Below are 21,365 nucleotides of genomic sequence, written 5' to 3'. Positions count from 1 at the left end.
ATCTAACCCTCTAGTCAGGCAGTCCACGAATGTATTCTTAAATGCCTTTTCTTTGTCAGCAATTGTCCAAGGCTGTAGTAACTGTATTTTCTTCTTTTCCATATTCTTGATGCTCTGGCATCTGGGGCCCTGTGGACCTGGGGACTGCCCCTCTCAGGAGATAACAATTTGCCTGCCAGCACACCTCTGATATGTAGAGGTCACACCACTTCAGAGTCTATTCTCCTACCCAGCTTTTTTTTTTTTTTTTTAAGATTTTATTTATTTATTCATGAGAGACAGAGAGAGAGACAGAGGCAGAGGGAGAAGCAGGCTCCCCACGGAGCAGGGAGCCCGATGCGGGACTCGATCCCAGGATCCTGGGATCATGACCTGAGCCGAAGGCAGATGCTTAACCGACTGAGCCACCCAGGCGTCCCCCCCTACCCAGCTTTTATCAAATTCTAGTACTTCCTGGCACCATCCCCTGCCCTAAACAATCCAGGGCCAGGGATGGGACAACTGGGGACCTCCCCTATCAACCAGAACCCACGGAAATTATTCAGACTATCCAATTCTGAGTCTGTTCCACTTGCTTACCTTGCCTTGCCCATTCCTTCCCTCAAAAACCGCAATAAAGTCTCCAGGCTGCAGTTCCCCTATCCGCCTGCTCATCTGGTTTTGGTGCTTCCCCGGGGGCGCGGTGTGGCCCTGTGGGGCATGCAGTACTTCCAGTGCCTCCTGTTCCCAGGGGACTATGAATATAAAAAAGTAACTTCTTCCTTCATGGCAGTCCTTTTTGTGTGTCTGTGTGTCAAACGCACCCATTCACAACAAATCTCAGCACAGTTTTAGAACAGACCCTAAAAGAGCAACAGTAAAAAAGGTAGACCAAATCCTCACCTCGAAGTTTATATTTTAATCTAGGGTTTCCAAGTTTGTGTGGGGAGGAGGGCTATAAAGTAAATTGAGCCTGGGTATGACCAGGCCCCATTCTTTTCTTCTTCAACTGGTTATTTCGTGCTAATCTATGGAGTAAAGGTGGCCGATGAGATTTGGGGAATCAGAGAATTGAATTCTATTTCTTTTCTGCCTGGACAAAGGCCAGATTCTGCCCGGATGAGGCTCCACCTACTAATGTCTGGGCTGAAAATGTAGGGCCAGAGTAGGATCATTGTAATTTTATTTTGCCAGATGATTAGGAGAAGGCAAGATGATTAGAAAGAGTTACTAATCCCTTTTCCAAGGGCTTCCTGCCTCACCAAACTCCCAAAACTCTCATGGGATGATGATGGAAGCAATTTTAAAAATTAAATGAAGGGTCAGTTAGATCTTACAGAGCAGTATAGAGTGGGCGAACAAAAGTACTGCCTTGATCTGACCAACACCCCTCCCAAGCCTGCAGGGGGAAGAGGCCCTTATTGAGTTAGGCTTTTTGATTGGGCACCTCTTAAGGTGCTTTCCTCACTTCCTCTGTTCTCCCCAGACATCTTCCTCTTCTTGTGTCGGCTTCCTCGGCTGGTGTACCATTCTGTTCCCTCAGGAAAAGAGCTACTTTCTACCTCTCCCCAAACTGGGGTTCCTGAAATGAAGTCTGTCTTTACTTCAGCTCTGCCCTCTTGGGGCAGGTAGATTCTGAGAGCCTCTTGAGTTAGAGAGATAATAGAGGCCGATTCCTCCACCAGTCTCCCTACAGCCAGAGCTGGAGCTAATCTCCTCACCAGTTCCCTTAGAGGAGAAACATCTCAGCAAAGCAGACATTCGTTTTTTTCCACAAAGACAACACAGTCTAGCCTCACATGGGGAAGTATATTCCTCTCATTAACATGGGTTTTTGTTCTTTTCAAAGTCATAATCCTTGCTTTATTTCTCTAAGGAGCCTTTGACCACTGCCTGAGCTTGGTTTACATCATGGGTCAGGGTATCAGCTGTGAGTCACTGAGACAGCTTTCTGATCCCCAAATCTCTTGTCTAATAGAAGGGAGAACAGGAAGATGTTTGAGCTCATTCCTCCTGCTTGTGGTTTTTTTCTTGTTTCATATATTCCTCCTTTCATAATATGTCCTAAGAAGGCATAGACAATTAGGTGGAGCTAGGGGAACAGTAGTTTGGGTGAGATAAGTTTTCTACTTGTCTGTCAGGGTCCTGGAGGAAACAGCTGGTTTGCTTCAAACCAGCTGTTTGAAGATAGTGTAATAAAGGGAGTATTTACAGAGGTGCAAACAGACTTAAGAAAACCCAACAAGGAACGGTGAAGACAAGGGACAAGCAACACGTGGGCCTGTATAAGCAAGTGGGCATGGTGTTACCTGACCCTGGGAGAGTTACAGCTGTGGAAGAGGGGTCACTCAAACATTGTTGTGGCAAAGGAATGCAACCACTGCAAAAACCACGGCCTGGGAAGGAGGCAGGGAGAGATAAAAAGGTTGACCTCTCTTTCTTCCTGCCCTCTAATCTCCTTCTTCAGCACGTTGGCCAAAGCGCACTGGAAGCCAATGGGCAAGGAGCCTGCCAGGGCAGAAGGCAAGACAAAGAAGGATAGAGAATGGAGGGACAAACAGAGTAACCAACACACAGTCAGTATTTGAAAATTTAAATAATAGTCCACTTATCTCACAAAGCAAACCACTAGGCACAAGTTACACTTTACATTAGAATAGTGGACTTCTGTATGCACCAAAAGAAATGCAACAATACCTCATGGAAGTTCAATAGATAAATGGCATATAGGACACCTGGTTCCTAATCTCATGGTGAGTGGGGATTGGATTTTCTTTCCCTGTCCCTTCAGGTCCTATCTCCTTACTCTGCATTCTGTGTCTGCCAGGGACAAAACAAATCTATGCCAACATGTGCATGCTTGAAGCATTACAGGTTTTTAGGAAGGCTATCCTCTGGTGTTCATTGCCCCACCCCACCCCCCATTTTCCCCACAAACATCAGGAATCCCTTTGATAGCATTGCTGACAGATTATCTAGTCTGACTTTGGTGACAAATTGTTTACCATCTCCCAAAGGAAACTTCTAGTATTGAACAACTCTTGTTTTAAAAAGTTGTTAAAACTAAGCCACAACAATATTTATTAAAAATGTTCCTCTTTCAAGTGACAAGTTTTATCAGTTAGGTCCTTAAAGGATGTTAAGAAACAAATGGAGACCAGGCTTGAAAATTACCTGAGCAGAAAAAACCAGTTTAGTCATACAAGCAAAGCTTAATTGAGCTCATTTTGTAAGATTAATTTGACAAAGGTCATTTCTGGCTTATGCCTCTGGAAATCATAACCAAAACTTGGACTATTTCTCAGGATTGATAGGAAATAACCACTAATCAATTCCCCTTTATGAAAATCTAATATTAAAACCAATCACTATGAGGGGCGCCTGGGTGGCTCAGTAGTTAAGTGTCTGCCTTTGTCTCAGATCATGATCCCAGGGTCCTGGGATTGAGCCCCGCATCGGGCTCCCTGCTCAGCTCCCTCTCCCTGCCTCTCCCCCTGCTTGTGATCTCTCTGTCAGATAAATAAATTTAAAAATCTTAAAAAAAATATCACTGTGCAAAACGAATAGTCACTGCTTTCTCACCACATAAGCTGCTTTATAACAATACACTTGTACCCTTGAACCTCATTCCATGTTTTGGTCTGAATGCTCCTGGTTTGCAAACTGTCTTTTTGCTGTGTGCACAATAAATAAACTTTTACTAATGACTACTTCCATGATTCCCTGGTTTTCTATTCTTTCTGAACTTTTTACACGAACAACTTAAAAGTTGAAATCCTCTCAGTTTAGCTTGTTAAATTCAAGATAATTCAACACCATCTGTACCATTTGGCCATGTTTTCACTCTCCTGAGATGTTTTGTTAAATGGAATCTGGAATCCCAGAGATTCTTATTTGCTGCTTCTGTGGAGCAAAATAAACTCAGGAGTGGAGAACAGGTGTTAAGGAGGTGAAGAAGTTAACTGGGGACAAGGAATAGCTACTTTAAGGGAGAAGAATAGGGACACAATGACATTGTTAAAGAATTACTAGTGGAAGATCACAAAGGAGGAGAAACAGTATAAAATTAAACAGGGTAAGTTTGCAGCACTCAGGAACCAAAAAAGTAAAAAAGTAAAACTGGAAGATTCGGTGATAGTTTCTGTTCATTCCTATGGGTTTACTTGTACCCTTTTCCACCCTGCTGTGTGTCCTGGAAGGCTGACCTATATAGACTACATCAACTACCCTCTGGCTTCTGATAAGCGTCAGCCATCTGGGACCCTGGACAGGAGATTTGAGGGAAAGAGAGTAAGACAGGAATATTCATCCTGCCTCTCATTCTTCCTCCCTGTGAGGTCGCTGCAGGGCTGCAGCCCCAACTCAAGGCCAGAACCTCAGTCAGACTGCTCTCTTTACACAGTTCTCTCTCTCCAGATTCCAGTAACCCTCTTCCCTTCAGGCCTGGGCACTGCCAAACCCTTGTGGTTTCCTACACCCTGCCCACAACTTTGCAAATAGTCCTGTTCATTATTAAATTGCCCAATTGGAATGTGCCATCTATTTCTGGCCAGGACCCTTACACACTCAGTCCGATTCATTTGAGTAACTACTATATGCCAAGGAAGAATAAAATGATAAATCAGTTAATACTCTCAAGGGGGCAGTCTGGGGAGTGGAGACAGCCACAGGAACAGAAGATTATATCGCAGCTTGATAAAAATGAAGCAGAGAGGCATTGGATGGGGAGGTGGGTGAGTGGAGGCATAAAACAGAGGCAAGGGCAGATTCAGAGACGATGTCTTGGTGGAGATGGGGTCAGGAAAATTCAGAGGCAAGGATGTGAGTAGAGGGGTCAGGAGCTAGGTGAGAAGTTTACAGCCATGAAAATCAGGGCCTGTCAGGGTGTGAAAGGATGAGAGTGTAGGGTGAGGCTCGGCCAGGCCATAGAAAGCCTTGTACTGCGGGGAGGGGTCCTTCTTTTCCATGTGCTTATTCTCCCTCTCCTTCTCTCTCCGCCTAGGGAAAAATAATGACACAGGTGAATCCTGCAGCTTCCGACTCTTAACCCTTAATCCTGCCCTACTATCAGGGCTTGACATCTACTTCCTTGGCTTAAAACCGGTATTTTCTGTTCAGAATCACTTCCATACACCACCTGCACATCCGAAGGTCTTTCAAAATGGCAACAAGACAATACAGTGCGCCGGTCCTTGGAGATGAGCTACAGGAGAGGGCTAGAAGTGAACGTTCCCAAACGCATTCTAGATGCCCTAACAGCCAGAGCCACGTTTTCTTTAACAGCAACAGACAACAGTCTAATGGAGAAGGGTAACAGTAATGCTGGAAAGAGGGCAAAGAGTGAAGCTTCACTTCACCAAAGTGGGGCTTTGGTCCAAATTAGTTTGTGTAGGTGGGCACTTTTAAAATCCATTATTTAGGGGCGCCTGGGTGGCTCAGTTGGTTAGGCGACTGCCTTCGGCTCAGGTCATGATCTCAGGGTCCTGGGATCGAGTCCCACATCAGGCTCCCTGCTCGGCGGGGAGTCTGCTTCTCCCTCTGACCCTACCCCCTCTCATGTACTCTATCTCTCTCTCATTCTCGCTCTCTCACATAAATAAATAAATAAATAAATCTTTTTAAAAAATCCATTATTTATCACACTATATAGGCAAATCTGGGGTCCAGGAGATGTCTGTCTTTCTTCTCTAAAGCACAAACTGCAAGGAGTTTCCTTGCCGGGTAGGGCCTCTTTGGCACCTTCCTGGCAGGGACTGAAGACTGCCAATCCTCAGGGTTGGGACTCAGGAGGCTCCGTTAATCAAAATCAACACACAATCCCGTCCTCTCTCCTCCGCAGCCCCACTGCCTTCATCATCCCACAAAGAAGTAAAGACACGGGTGGAGTTCAAAGCAAGCGGCGGGTATGGAATCCAGCTCTCGTTCTGAACAACAAACCGGATCGGTTACCGGATGCCGGGCCAGGGGGCGGCCCCGAGCTTCCAGCCGGCTGGCGAGGAAGCCCCTCCTCCCGGGCGGAGGCAGCTCCCAGGAGTCGAAGCCCGCGTCCCGCCCCGGAGCCAGAGCCCTGAGGCCGCCGCCGCCGCCGCCGCCGCCGCCGCCGGGCAGAGAGTTCGCGGGGCTGTCGCGGCGCGGAGTATGGGGCTCTGATGGCCATGGACGGCTACAAGGGCTTTCTGGGGCTGCTGGTGTCGGCGCTGCTCGTCGGCTTCCTGTCCGTGATCTTCACCCTCATCTGGGTCCTCCACTACCGGGACGGACTCGGCTGGGATGGGACCACGCTCGAGTTTAACTGGCACCCGGTGCTCATGGTCACTGGCTTCGTCTTCATCCAGGGCATCGGTACTGGGCACCTCCTGGGAGGCAGCGGGGAGGGACGCGCCGGCCGGGGTCCCGGACCGATCGCTCTCAGCCGAGCGGGGCCGACGTGGGCGAGCGAGGGGACGAGAGGGGCGCGCGAGGCGCGCGGGGCGGGGAGCCGCGAGCGGAGCGTGCCGGGGCGCCCAGACGGCGGGGCGCGGCGGCGGGACGGAGTCGGGGGCCGCGGGCGCGCAGACCCGTGACTCGGCCGACGGGGGCTAGCGGGCAGTGGCGGCCCTGGGGCGGCGCGCGGGCCCGGGGATCGCCGCCAGACGCCTCGGGGCGGCGGCGGGGGGGCGGCTGAGCACCGCTGCAGCCGGGCGGGCGGCCCGCTACGCCGGCCCCACTTGGTTAACTCTTTGCTGCGAGTGGCCGGGGCGCGCTTGAGGCACTGCGGACACCAGAAGCCGGAACGGAGGAGGAAGGCTGCCGTGCCGTGCGTCCCTAGCCCCTTAGCCCCGAAAATCGCCCCCTGTGGCCGGAGCCTGCGCAATCACTGGCGCAGAGAGGCTCTTTAGGCGGGGCCTTTCTCTGAACTTTCTTCAGAGCTGCAGATTAGGAGGGGAAGGCAACGGGGAAAACGGTGGGGCGAGAATTTGTTCCTGTCCCAGCCTCGGTCCTGAGTGAGGGGGCCGCTCAGCCGGTGGCCAGGGTGAGTAAAGCATCAGCTCTTGTTTCACTCCTCCTAGAGCGTTCAGTTCAGTCCAGCCTCCGGGACTCAAAAGGGTGTTAGGCTTCCCTGCCTGGTCATTGGACAGACTTTAGCCCAACTTGTTTTTGTGGCTGGCGACCAGCGAAATTTCCCCTGCGGGCCTTCCTGTTGGGCGCTGGCCCCTGCGTTGGCCCGAGATGTCAGGTGGGGCCTGCGGCCCTCTGGCTCCCAGCGGAGCTTGTGCTTGAGACGTCCCTGGGGTCTGCTGTGTCCACGTTTGGCCCGGACAAGCCAGCTCCGGGCCTGCACTCTCCGGGATGAGGCTGACCGGGAGGGAGGGTTCAGTTGACGGCAGATTTTGTTTTTGTTTTGGGATATAATCGAAGTATAACATTGTATGTTTCATGTGTATAACATGTGTATTTTATATATATATATATAGGATTTATAAATCGAAATGGTCACCACAGTAACTCTAGTTAACATCCACCAGCTCACATAGCTACACATTTTTTTTCTTGTGATGAGAACTTTGGAGATGTACACTCTTAGCAATCTTTAAGTTCTACTTTCTTAGCGACGGCTCAAATATACAATATAATATTATTAATGTAGTCACCATGCTGTACCTTACATCCCCAGGAATTATTTTATTACTGGAAGCTTGTACCTCTTGACCGCTTTCACACATCTTTGTCTGTGGGCCCCCTCCCCCCCAATCTATGGCAGGTTTTTTTTTTTTTTTTTAAGATTTTATTTATTTATTTGACAGAGAGCACAGTAGGCAGAGTGGCAGGCAGAGGGAGAGGGAGAAGCAGGCTCCCCGCTGAGCAGGGAGCCCGATGCGGGGCTCCATGCGGGGCTCGATCCCAGGACCCTGGGATCACGACCTGAGCCGAAGGCAGACGCTTAACGACTGAGCCACCCGGGGGGGCCCCTATGGCAGTTTTTATTGTGGTTGTGTAGTGCTGCTAAGTGTCCAGTTTCCTTCCTCTGATGTTGAGCTGGAGGAAGCTCTAGCTAGTGGCGCAAGCGCCATTTATTTGTAGCCACTTTTAAAAAAGTGAAGTCAAGGCCTGGCAGATAAAGTATTTAGAAGGCGGTAGAAAGCGGTGCGGGGGAGGGGCTCAGAAAATAATGGAGAGAAGCATGAAGGCTTCAGAAAGAGGTCCCCACCGGCTGAAACCTCTAAGCCTTGTCTCTGAGCAGGTCGCCTTTTCTCCACTAATATCTGGCTCTCCAAAACAAACAAGGGAACAAAGGAGCTCCGGCCTCGTTCCCAAAGAAAAGATTTTTGTTTCCATGTAAAGCGTGTTTGGCAGCCTTCAGCAGGTGTGGCCAGCATCCTCCCACCCTGGGATACAGGGGCAGGCGTTGCTCATGCTTAGTTCACCTGCAGTGCGATGGGCATGGGGGTGCGAGGGCCATCAGCCAGCCAAGTTACTTTGTTATGTAAGTCCCAGTTATTTTGCCACTGACCGAAAATGAGAAAAACATACTCAAGTTCCAAAGTCGCTGTCACCAGAAATGCTCTTTCCCTCGTGGTGGAGCCCTTAAGTGTGGCCAGAGCTGTCAACATCTTCTGTTTGCTCACAATAGTAGAAACAGTCTCTTCATCTCTCCCAACCAGCACTTCAGAGCCGCTCTTACTTTCCAGAGTCTTCTCATAATTGTGAGAGTAAGGGAAACACAGATGATATTAGTTGTTTCCTGACTCACTGACCAAAGAGGAGACAGTCACAAAACGGTCACGAAAGTTTATTGAGTGCTTTCTGTATGCCCACTAAGTGCGTTCTTTCACAGGTATTTAAGAATAAACCAAGGCTATTATTCTATAAACAATATACTTCCCCGTCCCCTTCCAGTGGACCTGAGCAGGAACTGTCTATCTACATGAGGACACCATCTGGTGGCCCTGAAACGGTGCCCTCACTACATCCCATCACCAGGAAGACAGGCCAACAGATGATTATTGAAAATAAAATTTTAGTTGGAAACTATTTGGGAATGGTTCTATTTTCACATATGGACACAGCCTGACTGGAACTGGGGAGATCTTCTTTTTTTGGTTTCTTTTCACGGTCTTGAGAGGAGCTCTGAAAAACATCTCAGGCCATCTGGCCTATTTTTTCATAATGTGACTCCTAAAAGTAAATGTGGTCTGAGAAGATATTTGGAATAAAATAAACTAATAAAATCCTTATAACTTATTTAAAAAAAATAAATAAACCAAGGCACTGAGCAATTAAGTACCTTACCCATGGAAGTAGTATGTTTTCAGTGGCCTTGTTTTCAAGGTTCATTTCTCTGCCTTTATGGCAATATGCTTACTTTCCGCAAAATATCCTTAAGAGAAGCAAAAAGCTTCATCTAAAATACACCTTGAAATTCTTTATTCGTGTTAGAGTCCATTAGAGTTTTCCTAAAAGGATTTCTAGTTTCTTTAAACTTTGGGCTTTTCTTGATCTGTTCATACTCACTTTTGGGCAAAAACATGTAAATGGAGGGGCACCTGGGTGGTCAGCCCATTAAGCGTCCGACTCTTGATTACGGCTCAGGTTGTGATCTCAGGGTTATAATATCAAGCCCCACGTAGGGGAGCCTGCTTAAGATTCTCCTTCTTTTGGCTTATTCGTTAAGTGTTTGCCTTCACCTTAGGTCATGATCTCAGGGTCCTGGGATCGAGCCCCGCATCGGCTCCCTGCTCCGCGGGAAGCCTGCTTCTCCCTCTCCTACTCCGCCTGCTTGTGTTCCTTCTCTCGCTGTGTCTCTCTGTAAAATAAATAAATAAAATCTTAAAAAAAAAAAACAAACACCAAAACCATGTAAATGAATATTTTGGAAATTTTCATCTGTTGCTTTTATGCAAACCTTGTTTTCTTAAAGCTTAGTTACAGTATTTGTATTAGTTTTGGAATGTTTGTTCTGTCAACATTCCCCATCCTGTTTATTGTTTGGATTCCAGACTTGCAAAGCACTTTAATCAGATAATGCATTTAATTGACATAAACATAAGCTTTTTCCTACAGACAGGCACACACATAGTAGTCCTGAGTTTTTACAAATCTCTGTGGGCCAGCACCTTCTCAGGTCCCGCAGCAGGAAGGCACCAGGAGGGAAACACGCATTACAGACTAGCCATGTTAAAACGGGCTTTTTTACTGTGTGTAATTGTTTCAGGAAAGAAATTTTTGGGTTTTGCTGTTTCAGATCTCTAGTAATGAACAGGATGCAATTGAGTTTGTGATGCACAAATATTTAGAGATGAAGAAGGGAAGGCTAAATTACAGTTATTACTCTAGGCATAAAATGCCTTACAAATGCAAGACACAAACAGTAAACAGTACTTAAAACCATTTGAGAACAAGTGAGAGTCTTGTGAAACACCTTTGAGCAGTAAGCTCTGGAGTAAGCATAAAAATTACAAACTAAATGTCCGTGTGTGTATGGGGGCACACAGACACATGCACACACAGTCCAGATAAATTTTGGGAAATACATGTATTCTAAAATGGAGCATAGCAGACGATAGGATATCTAAAACTGAAATAAAATTTTAAACGAGTGGAATATCTAGTAAACGTGAATGAGGAAGAGTTTCAAGGAGAACTTTAGAAGAGGCTTTGTGCTTTTCTGAAAGGAATGTTTCCCAAGAAGTAAGTTCACTGCCAGGAAATCAGAGAAAGAGCCCTTGAAAAAAAGGCTACAGAAAAGACTGAAACAAATAAACCCCCTCAAAATGGCAGTTGACCTTTTAAAAGGTTCAGCAAGGTGGAATGTGTTATTTGGTAAAAGGTAGAAAATTCAAGTATATAAATTTGGTGAATAGAAGTCTCAGCAATTCTATACTCCTTCCTTTTCTACATGTAGAACTCTACTGTATACACTGGAGGGAGAGAAATTGAATCATCTAATGATCTCAAGTTGGCTTTGTGAGAGAATATAACTACATTTCAGTAACATTTAAAAGACTAAGAAAAAGAAATTGAGTGGTTCTTAAAAGGCAGTTGGCATATCCTATTAATGCATCTAAAAGTGACCACATTCCAAGTCCACTTAAGTGTATTTGAAAAGGCTCTTTGGGGTAGAGCATGGCAAAGAAGACAGTGGAGAAAGTGCCCCAGAAACCTACTCCAAAACCAGCCGTGGGGGCACCACTGATAATAAAACCTACCAATTTTAAGGAAAGGAAGGTTTTCACAAAGCATAAGGACCCAATTCAGGGCAACCCAAGACACATTTTTTTGTTATAAATAAATGCACACAGATCTCTTTGTAATGTAACTAATAAAAATATTTTAGAAATGATTATTTTGCTCACTGGGGTATATCTGGCACCTAAAAAAACACCTGGAACTGGCAGATGGTAGGCGAATAAATCGTTATTGAATGAAGGAGTGATTAGTTCTGTACCATCATTAAATTGTTAGTAACAAAATGCAGTTTTACTCATCTGTGATGATAATGATGGCATCTAAAGTAAAAGTGCCCTCCCTTCCCCCTCAGTGATTATCCTGTTTAGCCAGTTTGGCAGCACTGATTTATTAGGGAAGAATGGGCATCATATTATATTGGAAATGCATCTTTACTCTGAAGGCCTTAGGCACATTCGAATGTTGCCGCCCAAGTATGAACTGTGCCTTCTCTTGCTTACATAAAGATATCAATTCTCCCTTTTTCCTTCTGCATCATTCACTTTCTCCCCGCCATTAGCTTATTTCCAACATGTTGTAATTTCTCTCATCTTAAAACCAACCACACTCTTAACGTCCCCCCTTCAGCTACTGTTTCAGTTCTCTGCTTGCCTTACCACAGAACTTTTTGGAAATTTTTGTCAACACCTGAAGTATTGACAAAAAAGTATCTCCAATTCCTCTCCCTCATTCTCTCTTGAACCCCCTCCAGTCAGGCTTTCACTCCACTGCTCCACCAAAATTGCTCTTTTTTTTTTTATTAATTTTTAAAAAGATTTTATTATTTATTCGTCAGAAAGATAGAGAGCACAGCAGGGTGAGCAGGAGAGGGAGAAGCAGGCTCCCCACTGAGCAGGGAGCCCCATGTCGGACTCGATTCCAGGACACTTTGATTGTGACCTGAGCTGAAGGCAGACGCTTAACCATCTGAGCCACCAGGCGTCCCCAGAATTGCTCTTAACATAGTTACCAGTGGCAAGCACGGAGCTAATTCCAGTGGTCTATTCTCAGCCCTCCATCTTGCCTGATTAGAAAGGAGCATTCGGTGTAACTGACCTCCCTGGGACACTTTCTTCACTTGGCTTTTTTTTTTTTTTTTTTTAAGATTTTATTTATTTGACAGAGAGAGACACAGCGAGAGAGGGGAACACAAGCAGGGGGAGTGGGAGAGGGAGAAGCAGGCTTCCCGCTGAGCAGGGAGCCCTATGCGGGGCTCGATCCCAGGACCCTGGGATCAGGGCCTGAGCCGAAGGCAGACGCTTAATGACTGAGCCACCCAGGCGCCCCATCTTCACTTGGCTTTTAAGACACCCGGTGCTCTTGGCTCTACTCTTTTCACTGGCTGTGCCTTTCAGTGTCCTTTGCTGGTTCCTCTTCATCTCCCTGATCCTTTAAATTTACAGTGCCCAAAGCTCAGTCTTCTGACCACTTCTCCTTTCTTGATGCACTCATACCCTTGGTGATCTCATCCAGTCTCATGGCTTTAAACACTATATTCGCTGAATCTGATATTTATGTCTTTGGCGTGGACCTCTCCCCAGAACTCCAGACCCACATATCCATCTGTCTACTCAGACTCTCTGTTTGGATATCAAATAGACATGTCCGAACCTTAACTCTCCATCTTCTTCACACCTCCAAAACCACTTGTCATACAGGTTCCCCGTCTCAGTAAATGGTAGCTTCATCCTTTTTGGACATTCATACAGTCATCCTGGATTCCTCTTTTCCTATCATACTTCTCATCCAATCCTTTAGAAAATTATATATACCCCAAACTCCGAATACAGTGTTATCCAGACTCTGACCATTGACTATTTTAGTTATTTATTCATTCATTGTCTGTCTTCTACTAGAATGTAAACTCCCTTGTCTGTTTTCTTCACTGCTATATCTATGGTGTGTAGAATGTTACCGAACATATAATCAGCATTTGGTAAATATTAATGAAATGAAATGAAATTAATGAAAGTTTGGCCAGTCCTCTAAACCAGGGGCCGTACCGACAAGGATGGCTTATGAAGTAAATAGGAGAAGTGGTGTAGCACCCACCAGTGTCATCCTGTGTTCAACTAAACATTCAGATACACAAGGCTGCCAAGACCATACTGGGCACCAGTGTACTCAGAAGGATATAGGACAGGAACCAGAGCTTCCTGCCAGGGCAGCATTTGCTATTCTTTTTCAATGGGCACCCTTTCTGCAATAGTTCACGTAGCAGCCATATATCCCTCCCTGAACCAGCGTCTCTCCAGGTGACAGTTCAGACATCAAGAGACAAGATCTGATTGGTGGGATCAGAGCTTAAGGTCCTCATGCCCCACAGGAGCCAGGACCTTTTGTAATGCTCTACAGACCTGGTCTCCAGTGTCCCTGCAGGGGATATTCAGTGAGTTGAACAGTAGCCCCCAAAAAGACATGTCCAGCTCCTAATCTTACGGACCTGTGAATGTGACCATAGTGTCTTTGCAGATGTAAAGTTAAGGATCTTAAGATGAGATCATCCTGATTTAGAGTGGGGCCTCAATCCAATGACTTGTGACTTTATAAAAGAAAAGAGAAGACATGAAACACAGACACAGAGAGGGGGAGGCAATGTGAAGATGGTGGCAGAGATTGGAATGATGTGCTTACAAGCCAAGGAACACCAAGAGTTGGCAGCAGCAACCAGAAGCTAGGAGAGAAGTATGGACTGGATTCTGCCTCAAAGCCTCCAGAAGGAACCAGTCCTGCCAACACCTTGATTTTGGACTAATGGCCTTCAGAACTGTGGGAGAATACATTTCTGTTGTTGGAAGCCACTCAGTTTTTGGTAATTTGTTATGGTAGACCTACGAAACCAACACCGGATATAACAGTTATCATCGCACTCTGGGAAGCCCAAAGATTGGCATTCTTATTAGGTATTTATAGATTTTTCATTGTTTCTCCCCGTTCATCAGGGGGTTATTTTCATTATAAATGGTGTTGCCTAATAACATTAGTGTCAAGCCACTGGTATGTCTTTATTAGGACAGTTAACCAAAGGTCAGATCCTCATGCAGCAGAAGGGAGATGCCTTTTGTGTGTGTGTGTTGAGGGCGGAGGAGGGATTGTAAAGAATTGGAGAGGGCCTACTTTGGACAAAATAGGAAACCTCTTAGCTGCAGCGAATTGTGGCTGTATGGGGATGCCAGCCCAAAGTGGCTAGGGCTTCCCATTATCCCAGAGAATCCAGATTTTTAAAAAACTGGTTCAATCTAAAACCAGCCACAGAACCAGAACAAAACCCCCGAACATGGTGCTGATCAAACAAAACACATCTATGGACCAAATCCAGTCCATACCTTCCAGTTTACAAGTGACTTCTGCTAGAGCTTTCTATCTTGACTTTGTGGAATTTAAAATTTTTCCCTTAAAAAGTAGAACAATCTTCTCTTTTAAGAAATTAGACCAGAAATCTTTGTTAGAACTACTTTTCTTCCTGTAGAAACTTTCTTAAAAGGCCAAAATAGGCTTTGAAATAACTGCACAGACTTGGGCTGTACTTTTCTAGGTTCATTCATTCATTCAGTTTTCATATATCATCCTATTTAATTAGCATACATTTATTAAGCACTTACTGTATGTCAGACACTGTGTAAAACAAATGAGTAAAATGTAGCCTTGCCTATAAGTTGTTCCCATTTGAGTTTGTTACAGCTGAGTTATGGTTTTCTTTTAGAAAACCTGAGCCCTAAGTATTTAAAGCTGGCTAGGATTTGAAGTTCAGTGCCTAATTTTAGAGATCAAATGCCTGACCAGGGTCAGACAAAGAGGTGATGTCAGAACCAGTTATAATATTTGTAATCTGTTACAATATTGATACAAGGCATAAGAAAATATAGCTGATGTTTCTAACAATGCAGGATTTCTGGATATTTATACATGTCTAGCAATTAATCGAATTTTTCTCTCTTCACACACTATTTGGTACCATCTAGCTGCCTTTGTGATAATTTCAGTCACTTCAAAGAGATGCTTAAGTGCCAGGACACTAAAACAAATCTTCCAAATCATCCAAATCCCTTCCTGCATTTTGATTCTCTAAAGGTTTTCAGTTACATGATATTCATGTGGTGAGACAGTTTGAATACACAGGCATGTTTCAAAACTTAAGATTCTTCTTTTTTTTTTTTTTCCCCAGTGGCAGGTAGATTTTATTGGACTGGGACACACCGGGGACCCTCGCCCATGGCAGAGAGTGGGGGTCAGATTGAAGATACAAATCTGATGGTCACTTGTGGTAGAACCACAAATTCTGACTGTGCTGGATGAAGGGGAGCAGAGGACCAGGTTGGCTGGTCGCTGCCAAGCCCGACTTTCCTGTTGGCCTACCGGGAGGCGGGCGCTCAGGGCGCTCGCAGCGGGCGGTGCCAGGGGGGAAGCCCGCCCGCGTCGCTGCTGCCCGGTTCTCCGCGTGCCAGGTTCACGGCGTCCCCGGCCATGCAGCCCCGGGTGCTCCGCGAGCGCAGTGCGGGCGGCCTGAACTCTCAGGCTGCGGTGCTTCAGAGTTCAGTCTCTTTGAGAGCCACTGCAGGAATCTTTCCAAGATTATTTTAAAAGGGTTCTCTGCTTTTACGTTTAAACTTGAGGTCTTTGGGCGCCTGGGTGGCTCAGTCCTTAAGCATCTGCTTTCGGCGTGGGTCATGATCTCAGTGTCTTGGGATCGAGTCCCGCATCGGGCTCCCTGCTCAGCGGGGAGTCTGCTTCTCCCTCTCCCTCTGCCACTTCCCTTGCTTGTGCTCTCTCTCTCTGTCAAATAATCTTTAAAAAAAATAAAAATAAACTTGAGGTCTTTGGATACAGTCTGGTACATTTTTGGGTGCACGGAGAAATGAGTTAATAATATTGCTCAGAACGTATACTGAGGATGTCAAAATAATACTTTATTCAAAGAGTTAAGAAAAGTGTAATGGGTACCCCATATTTAAGTAGAATTTGTGTCTTAAAATTACAGTGTACTTCAAACAATAACTTACTGTTTTGGGGGGTTCACTTAAAGCTTATGTAAAGCTGTTTAGTGGGCACAAGTGTAGAGTACCTTGTTCCTTACTTGAAAGGACCATTCGGTCTTACATGAGCTAACACTTGGATCAGCAGTACAGATCGTCTTGAGTTTTTGATTCGTGAATTTTAAAAGAGGATCTGCTCATTTGCTGGGGTCTGCTCATTTGCTGGGGAATACTGAATAAATTACTGTACTTTATTAAATTTATTTATTCAACATACACTTAATGAGTTCCTCTTGTGTGCCAGGCTATGTGCTAAATGCTGAGATATGGCAAGGAACAAAATAGACATGCTCCTACCTTCATGAGTCATAAGATTTAAACACAGAAGGACTAGAGTCAAATTGTTTTCTATGTTTGGGGACATTTCTCCTTCCAAGTGCCCCTCTCTCCACATACCCTTTGACAGATTCTAAATTTGCATTGCCTGCATATAGACAAACCTGCATATAGATAGTTCTGTAATGGTATATGGATCGAAAGCTGGTGTCAAACTAGAGATTTCATCTTAGAGAGTACATATTTTCACATATTCCTGAATTGATTAGGCAGTGGGGAGCTGAGAAATTTTCTAATAAATAAATTCAAGTTACTGTATTTTCACTTTCATTTGTCCAAAAAATAATTAAACACAGGTGTTGATTTCCTTTTTCCTTTCCTTTTCTTTTTCTTTCTTTCTTTCTTTCTTTCTTTCTTTCTTTCTTTCTTTCTTTCTTTCTTTCTTTCTTTTCTTTCTTTCTTTCTATTTTTTCTTCCTTGCTTTCTTTTTAAGTTTATCACAACAGCATATTCCACTACCAATATTTTTTCTTTTATAAAGATTTAACATGTATTTCTCGATATATGTGTTCATGTTTTCCTTCATTTTCTGGGGGAAAATGGTCTTGCCAACTAGGGCCTCTAACAGAAAAGCCTTGTTTCAGTTACAAGTAGCTGTTTGATGCCATTTCCCCTCCTCATGGGCTCATGAGACCTTTTTCTTCCTTCTCGCTGAACCTCAGGAATGGTGTCTAGGTAAATGCCAAGCCAAAGAAGCAAGAAATATTTAAATTCCGCTCTCCAGGCAGTTTTTATAGCTGTTGAGAGTAGCTTCTTGTTTAAGAAATGTGGTTTGATTTGTTAAGATTGCCCTTTTCTCCTGAAGTACACCATAGTTTGGTTACTTATATATTTTTAAAAACATGTAAACACCTTATGCAAATGCAGCATTTTGCAGTTATCCTTCATTTACCCAGAGAGCATTCTGATGATAGTCAACTATGTAGCAGAACTTCTATATAGCCAGGATAGGCCTCACTCACATGAGAGCCTCTCCAATTTCCACAGGCTGCCTACTTAGTAGAGATTAATTCGATATTAGGTTTCTGAGTTTACAAAGATGTTGGTTTAACTTTAAAACAATTAGGAACCCTTTCAATCATACAGAAAGTAACATAACAGATCCCTATGTGTTCATCACCCTGATTTAACAGATGTTCCGATTTTTGCCAACATAAAGATTTATAAACTAGAACTTAAATCTGGTAGGAATAAAAGATAATACAGGATGATGGAGGGAAGGTAAGCACCCTAACCTGAGGAAGAAACTAAAAAAGGAGATTGAAGAACTCTAAACTAGACCCAGGGACTGAAAAACCTTAATTGCCTGGGCTCATGTGAATCAGAAGCAAGCCCCTCTCCTGCCTGAGGCCCCTAAGGGCTTTCTCCTCTGGTAATAGGACAATATGTTTTATTGGTAATCCCAAATCCACAGTAAAAGATTGACTTGTGTTCCATTCATGCTACTCCTGCTGGAGAAGGAAAGCTAGTGTGCAACCAATCTAAAATCATTTGAGTAAATGTGAAAGATTTAAAAATCCAGTTTTAACACTTAAAGGGGAAAGATTTTAGTTTTATCATGTTCCTCTGTGATGCCTGTATTATTTAGAAGAGTAAAAATTCTTCGCTGAACATTTTTTTAGGTAAATATTTTATTGAAGAACCACATACATGCAGAAAAATACCTAAATCATAAGTTACGTGTTTTCATAACATGAACACACTCACGTACCCGATCATGAAACAACATCCCAGGCATCCGAGGATTTTCCTGGTAACCATTGTAACTTCTCTCAGTCATGACAATTACTCCTGACTTCTAATATCAGAGGTTAGTTTTGACTTTGGAAAAATTTAATATAACAGGATCCAGATTGGGGAGAAAACGCTGTTGTGATTTATTGTTCATAATTTGCTTTTCAAGCAAACATATTCCAAGTATTCCCTTTTTATATGTAGATGTTCAAGTTCCCTCATCTAAGATGAGGGCAGTGCCTCGGTGATAGGATGATGATGATGATGATGATGATGATGATGATGACAATAATATTAATTTTAAAACACTAAGATTAAGCAAGCTACTTAGCCTCTCTGTTCCTTAGCTTCCTCCTCTATATAATGGTCATGGTAATAGTAACTGTACCTTCCTCACAGAGTTGAGGTTAAGAGTTATAATGTAAATGTAAACATGTGGAGCACTTAGCAGGATGCCTCCTATCTAGCAAGGGCTCAGCTGTGTGTGTGTGTGTGTGTGTGTGTAATAAATGAGGTTAACCCAGAAGATGGTGAGATGTATTATTAGATTTTCACATTTTCCACATTTTTATTTTACTACTGCCTGATCACACAGATTGCAAAAGGCTCTACTGTGTGGATGAAAGGTCACAAAGTCATTGGATAAAGAGGCATTTGCTTTTCTTGATAACTGGAAATCATATATGGTGTGCCACTGAATCAGAGGAGAAAAAGCATAAGGAGGGGAAACCATGTGTTTGAGTTGACTTCATTTTTTTCCCTAGACTTTGATCAGCGTGCAGAAAGTGTTTTATATTCATCTTAAAAATACTTATGGGTCACATACACAAATAAAACTAATGAAATCTGATTTAGGTCAGTGGATTATATTGAAGTCAATTTCGTGGTTGTGATATTGTACTATGGTTATATGTAAGATGTTACCATTGGTAACACCAAATATTACCAGCTATGTGAAGAGTATATGGGCTCTCTGTATTATTTCTTAGAATTGCATGTAAATGTACAATTATCTCAAAATAAGAGTTAAAAAAAAAAACATGCTTATGGATCTACATACTTTGAGCCCAGGGCTGTCCTAGGCTCAGGTACAAGGAAAAACAGAAAAACACATTCCTGCCCTCAGAGAGGATAAAGTAGGGATGAGAACGGACTTTGAACTAGCTTTTAAAAGTACAGGGGTGCTCTGGTGTGATTCCGTCCTGCGCGACTGTTGTGTGGAACAGTAGTTGTTTATCTCCGTCCGCCTTCTCTTCCACCTAAGTGCGTGCCAGCACCCCATGGAAGATTCGATGGACATGGACATGAGCCTTCTGAGGCCCCAGAACTATCTTTTCGGTTGTGAACTAAAGGCTGACAAGGATTATCACTTTAAGGTGGATAATGATGAAAATGAGCACCAGTTATCTTTAAGAACGGTCAGTTTAGGAGCTGATGCAAAGGATGAATTGCACATTGTTGAAGCAGAGGCAATGAATTATGAAGGCAGTCCAATTAAAGTCACACTGGCAACTTTGAAAATGTCTGTACAGCCAACGGTTTCTCTTGGGGGCTTTGAAATAACACCACCTGTGGTCTTACGGTTGAAATGTGGTTCAGGGCCTGTGCATATTAGTGGACAGCACTTAGTAGCTGTGGAGGAAGATGCAGAGTCAGAAGATGAAGAGGAAGAGGACGTGAAACTCCTTAGTACATCTGGAAAGCGTTCTGCCCCTGGAAGTGGTAACAAGTTTCCACAGAAAAAAGTAAAACTTGCTGCTGATGAAGATGATGATGAAGATGACGATGATGACGAAGATGATGATGATGATGATTTTGATGATGAGGAAGCTGAAGAAAAGGCTCCAGTAAAGAAATCTATACGAGATACTCCAGCCAAAAATGCACAAAAATCAAACCAGAATGGAAAAGACTCAAAACCATCAATACCAAGAACAAAGGGTCAAGAATCTTTCAAAAAACAGGAAAAGACGCCCAAAACACTGAAAGGACCTAGTTCTGTAGAAGACATTAAAGCAAAAATGCAAGCAAGTATAGAAAAAGGTGGTTCTCTTCCCAAAGTGGAAGCCAAGTTCATTAATTATGTGAAGAATTGCTTCCGGGTGACTGACCAAGAGGCTATTCAAGATCTCTGGCAGTGGAGGAAGTCTCTTTAAGAAAATAGTTTAAACAGTTTGTTAAAATTTTCTGTCTTATTTCATTTCTGTAACAGTTGATATCTGGCTGTCCTTTTTATAATGCAGACTGAGAACTTTCCCTACCGTGTCTGATAAATGTTGTCCAGGTTCCATTGCCAAGAATGTGTTGTCAAAATGCCTGTTTAGTTTTTAAAGATGGAACTCCACCCTTTGCTTGGTTTTAAGTATGTATGGAATGTTATGATAGGACATAGTAGTAGTGGTGGTCAGACAAATGGAAATGGTGGGGAGACAAAAATATACATGTGAAATAAACTCAGTATTTTAATAAAGTAAAAAAAAAAAAAAGTACAGGGGCACCTACCTGGGTGGCTCAGTCGGTTAAGCATCTGCCTTCGGCTCAGGGCATGATCTCAGAGTCCTGGGATCGAGTACCAAGTTTTGGGCTCCCTGCTCAATGGGGAGTCTGCTTCTCCCTCTCCCTCCACCCCTCCCCCCACTCATGCTCTCTCTCTCTCTCTCTCTCAAATAAATAAATACAGTCTTAAAAAAAAGTTCCAGTTGACTCTGGAACAGCATGGGTTTGAACCATAGTACAGGTCCACATACAGGTGGATTTTTTTTTGATAAACACACTCTACTTTAAATGTTTTTCCTTATGATTTTCTCAACATTTTCTTTTCTCTAGCTTATTTCATTCTAAGAATACAGTATATTATACATATAACATACAAAATATGTGTTAATCAACTGTTTATGTTATGGGTAAGGTTTCCAGTCAACAGTAGGCTATTAGTAATTAAATTTTGGAGGAGTCAAAAGTTATATGCAGATTTTCAACTGTGTGTAGGTCATTACCCCTAACTTTGCTCAATGGTCAAGTGGTATAACCTTGTTTAAGGATCAACTGGTCTACCTGGTTGCACTAAGTGGCTTGAAA

General features: G+C 43.9%; 2 protein-coding genes across 2 annotated transcripts in view; both read left to right on the top strand.

Annotated features, from left to right (window-relative positions):
- The first annotated feature begins 6,036 nt into the window (after positions 1-6,036).
- The window catches only part of LOC118012337 (cytochrome b reductase 1), a 33,898-nt gene continuing 18,569 nt past the window's right edge, over positions 6,037-21,365 (top strand). Inside the window, exon 1 of the mRNA XM_035007786.1 lies at positions 6,037-6,321. Within this exon, the coding sequence (XP_034863677.1) occupies positions 6,129-6,321 (193 nt within the window). The 5' untranslated portion in view covers positions 6,037-6,128. The remainder of the gene's footprint in view (positions 6,322-21,365) is intronic.
- LOC118012336 (nucleophosmin-like) lies at positions 18,550-20,773 on the top strand. The gene has a single exon (XM_035007785.1). It carries the CDS (start codon positions 19,568-19,570, stop codon positions 20,441-20,443), a length of 876 nt encoding a protein of 291 aa, XP_034863676.1. The 5' UTR covers positions 18,550-19,567; the 3' UTR covers positions 20,444-20,773.

Source organism: Mirounga leonina, unplaced genomic scaffold (assembly GCF_011800145.1).
Source record: "Mirounga leonina isolate KUSES-001 unplaced genomic scaffold, KU_Mleo_1.0 Mir_151, whole genome shotgun sequence".
Classification (NCBI taxonomy): Eukaryota; Metazoa; Chordata; class Mammalia; order Carnivora; family Phocidae; genus Mirounga; species Mirounga leonina.
The sequence above is the reverse complement of the archived record's forward strand: the minus strand, read 5'-3'. Positions and strand labels throughout refer to the sequence as shown.

What these genes read in the sequence shown, in the direction of transcription:
- LOC118012336 (XM_035007785.1), top strand. Translation starts at nt 19,568, where the DNA reads ATGGAAGATTCGATGGACATGGACATGAGCCTTCTGAGGCCCCAGAAC.